The sequence below is a fragment of the Sinocyclocheilus anshuiensis genome, unplaced genomic scaffold (genome assembly GCF_001515605.1).
Source record: "Sinocyclocheilus anshuiensis isolate Anshui unplaced genomic scaffold, SAMN03320099.WGS_v1.1 scaffold300, whole genome shotgun sequence".
Classification (NCBI taxonomy): domain Eukaryota; kingdom Metazoa; phylum Chordata; class Actinopteri; order Cypriniformes; family Cyprinidae; genus Sinocyclocheilus; species Sinocyclocheilus anshuiensis.
The window spans coordinates 2,041,151-2,049,974 of record NW_015557379.1 but is presented as its reverse complement, the minus strand read 5'-3'; the positions used below and the strand labels follow the sequence as shown (position 1 = coordinate 2,049,974).

At 37.9% G+C, this 8,824-nt stretch overlaps 1 protein-coding gene across 5 annotated transcripts in view; it reads right to left on the bottom strand.

Annotated features, from left to right (window-relative positions):
- Positions 1-8,166, bottom strand: part of LOC107679194 (AN1-type zinc finger protein 3-like) — a 31,172-nt gene extending 23,006 nt beyond the window's left edge. For 3 of the 5 annotated variants that reach the window (XR_001633016.1, XM_016474710.1, XM_016474712.1), the window contains exon 1: positions 7,818-8,166. Coding sequence is in view for 3 of the 5 variants with exons in the window: in XM_016474710.1 (XP_016330196.1) it covers positions 7,818-7,888 (71 nt within the window). In the remaining 2 variants the exon portion in view is untranslated. Of the gene's footprint in view, positions 1-5,882; positions 5,943-7,796 lie in introns of those variants that run through there. The other 2 variants (XM_016474714.1, XM_016474713.1) reach the window with 2 other exon arrangements.
- Between the last annotated feature and the right edge of the window lie 658 nt (positions 8,167-8,824).

The following is an 8,824-nucleotide window of genomic DNA, read 5'->3' as shown; positions in this document are numbered from 1 at the left end:
ACAGCGTTTTAAATCATGGCGGGTGAGGGCGTTTTCGTACGCGTTTGGCCAATCAATGTCTACTTACGTCACGGTTAGTAAAATTTACAAATGGCTGCGCCTGCTCTTACGGAAAAAATAAGGTGGATAGTATGGGGGAGGGGGGATACTATGGAAGTCAATGGCTACCAGCAACTGTTTGGTTACTAACATACTTCAAAATATCTTCTTCTGTGTTCAAAAGAAGAAAGAAACTCGTACAGGTTTGGAAGAACATAAGGGTGAGTAAATTAAACATTTTATTTTTGAGTGAACTACTTTAACATAACTAACTTTATTTATTTGTATTATTTCATCAAACAGTCTTTTCTCGTCACATTCAGCATATGTTTGATAGGGCAAGCATCAATTTTATTGGTCATATTTGGTGTTAGGAACTTAAAACCCCAAATATTAAATGATTAATATGTGTAGTCTCTGTGTATGAGATCAACATCTACAACGCCTCAGCAAGCAACAGGAATGTTGCATGTTTTAAAAAGTAGCTGCTGTTCAAGGTCTGATATTACTGCACTTACCTTGAACATAAAATTAAAGCAACGATGAAATGGTGAAGGCTTTCTTTAGCAATAATGAGAGCATTCTGTGGGAATCACAGGGGACGGCGCATCCAAACACAACAGATGATCGCACTCATTCCCTGCCCGCACCAGCTCCCAAAAGATAATGCATGCTTGAAAATGAGAAGACCGACGTGCTAACAGGTGTTAAAATGGAAGATGCCAGATGGAAGTTCGGAAATGGGATGAAAAATGAAACGCCACTGCTGCCCTTCACACTTCAGCCCCTCTGAACTGCGGCGCCCTCTATCTACACACAGAGGAACAGTACAGATTTTGCTCTAACTTTCATACCAGACATTTTTGTTATGAATCATTTGATCATCTGGTTTGCATCCATATAGTTCTAAACAAAAACTTAAATATGATCAAGTGAAATTACATATTCAATTCACTAGATCATCCATAAATAAACATTATTTTATTTCATACATTTTCCAGCAAAATAGCTATAATTTGACATATAATGTTCCCATGACATTAAATTACCTTAAAGGGATAGTTAACCCAAAAATGAAAATTCTGTCATCACTAGGGTTGGGTACCCAACGGTACCTTTTTTCGGTACTTTACTCTGTGTAATTAGAAAAACATTTACTTCAGTGAAAAAACAAGTCCAAAAGTCTAAATTTCAACATTTTGAACAATAGGGCCCTACAAACTTTTTCTTTCTTTCTTTTTTTCTCCCCAGAAATTCTAGTTTTAATTTTTCTGAAAATCAAATGAAGGCATTAAACATTTAATACAAGAGTAATATTTTTCTGTTACATGTTAAACCGCACTTTTATTTTGACAGGTTGCCATGAAGTTTCTGTGTGTATACAGTATGATGATGCTAGTTTTCTCGAATGACACGGTAAAATTCTCGCGAAGTGACTCTCACAGCAGCTCTGGAGATTAAGTTTTTGTGTTCATGGCATCATATAGGTGAGACGCAGAGGCCGAAAATCACCGTGAGCGTCATGAGTGCTTCAGTATTTGTGTAGTAAACAAAACCGCGTTTCCGCCATTCATACATACAGAGGCAAGCGGAGCATGCAGGATTCATATTTAAACCGTCTTTTTGCATTTTAATATTCACAGACACTAGTTCATATCGCGATTCGAATTAAGTGGCAGTGGCTACTTTTGATGTATTTGTCCAAAACTGACGAATTCCGTGGCATTCCGCCCTATACAGTAAATTACATTTTTATGAATGGACTCCACGATCCCGTCCGTGTTTTCACATAAACCATATGGCCCTAGAAATGTAACCACACTTCAGAAAATTTCGGCTTGCCCTATGTGTTGTTTGAACGAGTTGCAGGGGTGACATCACGTCACAGGGTCTCTCTTTCTCTCTCTGTAGCGTATGCGCCCAGATGCGTTCTCAGGTACCGAAATTTGGCGCCGATTGATTTAACGTGAATCGGTACTCGGTAGTACCGACGCAATTTGGTCGGTACCCTTAAAAGTACAGAGTTCGGTACCCAACCCTAGTCATCACAAACCAAAGAAAAAAAAATGTAACCAAATAGTTAATGGTCCCCATTGACTTTCATTGTACTTTTTCCATCATATGGAAGTTAATAGGGCCCAGCATTGGTTAAACACATTTTTCAAAATATCTTCTTTTATGTTCAACAGAAGAAAGAAACTCAAATAGGGTTTGGAACAACTTGAGGGTGAGTAAATTATGACACAACTGTCATTTTTTTGGGTGAACTATCTTTTTAATAAAAGATTTGAATTGACGTTTTGAACCAACGCAGCAACCCGTTTTGTTTCTTAACTATTGTCTTTACTTGTAGTGCATTTCAGACAACATGCAATAAAGATGGGCTGAGTTTACTCACGTGACTTACCATCAGATACTTCATAGCCGTTGGTTTAATCTTGACATGTTAGTGAGGATGTGCTCTTGTTTTAGAATTTAAGTAGGTGTGCACAATTTTTCTTGACACTGGTTATCAAAACAGAGCCGCATTTGCTTGTGTCATTCAACACCAGTTGGGCAAGTCTACACAAGGTTGAGGGAAGAACCACTCATGTTTTGAAACTGCTTTTACACATGCAACAGGTTAGCCGAAACCTTTCCCTCAAGTATCGGTTTACTCGGTTTTATTTTTTGCCCAATCAAAATAACTAGCTTACAAAACCATGCTCTATTTAATGCATGCCAGGGATAACAAATATAGGCCTATACTTCAGATTTTGATGGAAAAACAAGATCACTGACATTAGTGACATCAGATGCCATTAGTATTTTAAGTGAACTATAATTTAGTCCACATTAGACCATTCAAACTAAAGCTAAAACCAGATATAAACAGGATCTGGTTTCTTTGGAGCTTGCAGTTATTTTAAAATAAAAACCACAGTGAAAGGAAAACAGTGACTTTCACGTTATGCAAAAATACTGACTGTAAATGATGACAGAAGATTCAGTCAGACTAACTTGCAACAGTTAACCTGTTAAGGCCCCGATATACTTCAAACGAAGTTCTTTTTCTTTCTTCGTTTGAGGGCAAAAATAAGTTTGAAAAGGCTAAGCGACGGTATACTGTTTTCGAACATTCCTGGAGGCGGGGTTGTAAACATGTGTCACGCCGCCCGCGTGTACCCCCTAAACACAACAACGATGGCAGCTGTAAGAGAAGAACAGTTTCGTAAACATTTGGCAGTAGCATTGATCTATTCAATGGCAAAGAAAAAGAACAAGAACAAATGAGGTGGTATGTGCGTGTGTCCACTTAACGAAAACAGAAAGAATGATGGCGAGTTTGCCCTTTTTATTCAGCAAATGGTGTCTTTGGAAAGAAGACCCTTTGGGCTTTGCTATCCATCATCCAGAGTTGATAATGCTCAAAAAGATAAAAAGTTATAGACACTGAAGTGCCTTGAAAAAAATTGTACCACACTGAATTTTTTTTTATTTCATATAAAAATACATGAAATCAGTCCTGGAGCAATTCAGAAAAGTAATGGGTTGAAAGTCACACGTCTCATGAGTTTCTATTTCAAATCTGAAGAAGATACCATGAAAGATGAGGTTCCTGCAACCATTTTTCTGAGACCATGTCTGCTCATACAGTCAGTAATCACATGCTGATGGCCGGTCATACAGATAGTAATTATACAGATGGACGGCCATATAGTCAATAATCACACTCTATTCATATAGACCGCATTCACACTGATAGCTGTCATACACACAGTAATCACACGCTGATGTGCGGTCATACAGATGGTAATCATGCAGATACAGCCACATTCCCCACAAAACACACACACATACATGAAAAATGTTGAAGAAGAAGAAAAAAAAGAATTATTTGTGCAAAAAGCCGATCGCTAAGTTACGCCCCCAACAGATGACAGGTGCGTCACAGCGTGCGTCAAGATCCATCACAAGAGAGCGCCAGAACTCAAATGAACAATATTCCGCGTATCTTTGACTTTTTTTTTAGTAGATGGTCTCATTCTGTTTGTGACACTGTATGCTACAAAACCATGTTGCTTTTTACTACCAAGATGCAGTTTTTTGAGCGCAAGTTATTCCATAACGGATACAAACAATAACTGTCCCCAAAGAAATGAGACGTAAACAAAGGAATTACCATCCATATTACAACGTTACTGCTTCGTTGGACTAAAAGTGCTCTATAAAATGTTGTTCAGTGGACCCTTACCTTTCTAACTAAACCGGGATTTACAGCTGTGGATGCATTTATGACTCGTTATTACGATGAATCTGGTACGTACTGCGTTTTGATTATGCATGTTTTGATGTGTACTGCTTACACAAATTTAGCAAATACACTCTTTATAAGCTTTCCATTGAAAAACAGCGATCTATCATCGATGCTTGAATTAATGAATGAGGCATTTATATAATGCTTTCTTGTATATTTCTGTACACCCAAAGCGCTTCACAATCATATGGGGGGTCTCACCTCAACCACCACCAGTGTGCAGCATCCACCTGCGATCTATCGTCGATGCTTGAGGCTTAGACCTTTAGAATGATAATATAGTTTGTCAAGATTAATTATGTCCCTTTTCATTTAATCTATTCGTAAACATTGACACATGCAAACAAAGAGCGTTCAGTGCGCCGGTGTCCAGGTGCGGGTTAACAGGTTAAATCATAAGCAACTAATTGTTACACACTAAACAATCCACCATGACGATTTGTTAATGGTAAAACTTTAAACATCTGATATACAAGCAAACAGAACCATGCATTGTCAATTCTTACAAGGCTGATTCAACATACATCTTTTTAGGACATTTACTGTATCATTTCATATATCTCTGCACAAAGCAAACCAGTCAGTCTATTAAAGTCTGAGTCTGAAAGGGAAAAACAGTCAAGGATTCAGAATAGAGATGGGCTGTGGTTTAAATCTGCAGGAAACACAGCCATCAAAAGCCAGATATGATGTGCTATGTTAACGTCCAGTTTCAAATCTCATGTGCATCTTCAATGACAGCAACTGTGTCACTCGAATAAAGAGTCCAAAATAAACCACTGCTACAATCTATTTGAGTCTTTCAGTCACACAAACATGACACATTTAAAGAAGAGAGCTGAAAATGACTGCAGTGATCATAATGATAATGAAGAGACCAATTTGTAGATTATTCATCATGTGTCATAAAATGAAGTAATGAACACACCTTGAAGTAAACCTTGACTTAAGTCCAGAAAATGCTTCTGAACAAATGACAATGACAGCACTCAATTGGGTCATTAATATATTATTGCTATTACTTCTTTTCACTCAAACTTCATCTTAACAGAACCTAACATTAATGCATTGTAGATTTCTGTGAAAAGTAAGATTTCCAGTAAAACAGTTTATGCGATGGTAAACACTGAATGGATTTTATTCTCACATGAGCTGGAATGAAACATGACATTGCATTTTCCAGCACCAAAGAGAATCAGTCTTCAAACAGGTAGTCCCACCCCAAACTCACAACACTGGTTCAGTGAAGCTTGCACTGTTGGACTGGATGGACCACAATGGTCTTCTAATTGGTTTTTGGATGACAAGTTGATAAATGTGTCCGATCTACCATTGATTAGTCTATTTTGAAAATATTTATGTAGAGTTAGTAGGAATTTCTATCACATTCAGTTCCCTAAATGCCTATTTGTGAAACCCTGACCTAACAAATCAAGGACACCATCAACAGATCTACAATCTAATTTACACAAAACAGCAGGTTGAGCCTATTTTATAATAGCTTAGTCACGGGTAAAGTGAGAGGGGCTTTATGTGATTAAATTACCTGATACACGAGCCATGAAACATGTAATTACTGGTGTACCATCAGCATTTGATCCAACCATCACTATATCATCTAATTTTTTTAATGAAAGCAAATGGACAAATGGCTAATAAAAGGCTGTTGAATGATCACCTGTCAGAGGTCTGTCTTGGTCTTGCCCAAATCTGATGCATTTGTTTGGAGCACAGACAGCAAGGAGTGTCAAATGACTGCACCTGTGAGCCTGACACGTGCTCGAAGAAGAGCCCTGATTGATGTGTCACTCAAGAAAAAGTCAAACTGCCATTAGCCTTTCATGGCTGTCTCAAAACCCAGGGAGGTGTCTACCTAGACAGCATTTGAAATCATCGGAGGTGTGTATCAAATGTTCAATATGCTGTCTAGATAGGCCATCAAATAGGTTTTGACATACAGCACTTTATTGTTTATCTCAATGATGCCAAAACCTGATGTAAGCACCTACATGACAAAAATGCTGTCTATGTAGGAAGCATGTAAAAAAAAAAAATCCAAAATGTTGTATAGGACAAGAGTTTTCAAACTGGGGCAAAAGGACCCCAAGGGGGACGCAATGAAGTGCTAGGGGTCCATGGAAAAGCTAACAATAAAACAGTCTAAATAAATAAATAAATACATAATTTTAAAAATATAAATAATTGATTTAATACATTTTTAAAAATACAAAAAAATTATTTAAAAAAAATACTAAAATGGATAAATAATACAGTAGGTATACAAACTGCGTAACACAATAATGGTATAAAAACTAAAAATATTTTCCACAAAAAAAAATTATATTAACATTAATTTTTCATAGCATATATTGGATCTTTTATACATAAAAAAAATCCATAGCTGCCTTTTTAATTCTAGGATGGGGGTCCCTTAAATAACGATGATCATATTCGGGGTCTGTAGCATCTAAAAGATTGAAACCCCTTGGTCAATGAAGCCAACACACAATCTTTTAATAGAGAGCACAATGTCACCTGTGATGCCCTAAAAAGCTGTCTAGTTAGACAGCTTACTAGGTTCTGAAATACAATCCAACAATTATGCCACCTTTAATGTTCAAAATGTTGTCTAGGTAGGCAGTACACTAGATTTTGAATACAAAACAAAAACCGACGTCCAATTTGATGCCAAAAATCCTGCAAACGCCTATGATGCTAAAAACGTCAAGTTCACTACGTTTTTTTCAATATAAAACTAACATTTTACAAACTATAATGCCAAAAATTAATTTGATGCCAAAAATCCTGCAAACGCCTATGATGCTAAAAACGTCAAGTTCACTACGTTTTTTTTCAATATAAAACTAACATTTTACAAACTATAATGCCAAAAATGCTGTCTAGATAAGGTTTTCAAACACAGCCAATGATTGTGATAAAAAATGAGTTCACCGCTCGGGTTTCACTTTCACGTGGTGTGACGCTCTGTGTATTATCCCGCTCTATGCATGTGTGTCCGCTCAGTCGCTCCACTCGTATACCATTCATGCTCAAAAATTGAGCCGACAGGAAACATTGACAAAATTAATTTTGTAGGGTGCCACAAGTTTGTTAAAATTTCCAAAGGGTGCCGCGACTAAAAAAAGGTTGGGAAACACTGTGATAGAGGACAGTGAGATATGAGGGATCTGTCAGTCCAGCTCACAAGGCTCGTTAAAAACCACTAAATCGCCCAAATCTGCTTTTGATGAGCCTAGATTTTTAAATGTAATGTGTGTTTGTTGGGTGCATGTGTTTTAAGTGTGTGTTCGAGAGGAAACAGCAGCTGTGGATGTGAAAAACAGGAGTGGTTGTTCCCCACCCCCATCCATCGGCCTACAACAATGAACAACAAACATACCACATTTCATTCACATTTATCGCCTTTTCCGCATCAAATTCGGCGCACAGGTACACTCACGTGTAAAATGAATCGTCTTACCCCCAAAATCCACAAGGGCAGCGGGGAGGAATGCTAGGCGGCTTGCTGCGCTCGCTTCCCGTGTCCCCCATGGTGGCGATGTGACGGCGGCAGGTTTCAGCAGGAAACACCGGGGATCCGCTGCGGCCTAGTGCTTGTGCGGGAATTCCTCGGCTCGACGTTTAATCAAAAATGCTTTGCAACGAAATCCCCGAGCTGAAAACGCAGCGTAAGAAGTGAAAGATGTGGACATGAGCAGCCGTTACTATGAATTCGACGTAATTTAGACAAAAATCAAGAAATTAACGGCCGCGTACAGTCCGATGGACCGCACCGGGAGTCGAGGCCGATCAGCTGGCGAGTGGAAGATACCAACTTCCGAATAGGGTTTTGTTAATCATGAGTAAAATCCATTTAAATACTAATATTCCAGTTTTACTCATATTTACACAAGATCCTGTTGTTATAAGGTGAAATACACAATACGATGTTTAAATGTTGGTCTACATACATTAACATCACCTGTTAATAACGCTTTAGCGAACCACTGTTCCCCCAAAAGAAAGTGGAACGTCCCAAGCTGTATTCCTTGTTTGTAAAGGGGATTTGTGCTTTAAAGCTGTTTAAGTACAAGACCTGCTCCAGACCCCTACATAAGATGAACCGCTCGCGATGGCCTTGACTACAACACATATTGAAGCAAAACACAAATATTACATTAAAAGTATGAAATAACAGTACAAATACATGACATTGAATTGCACATTGACAACACGCTGGCTCAAGGCCATACAGTAATGTCTCTTTCTCTCACTCTCTCTATTGGAAGGGGGGATTCCAATGATTGAATTGTATACACAAAAATGTTAACTTATATTATATTTGGACGTTTTTAGAAGTTGTTGTGTTGAAAATATTCTGGGTACAACTATATTTGTCAACACACTTGAAGAATTAAAACTAGAAAAGGAAAGTGCATTAATCTGTTATTGGTTCACCTGAATGTCTCGAATACATTTTGAGTTTGA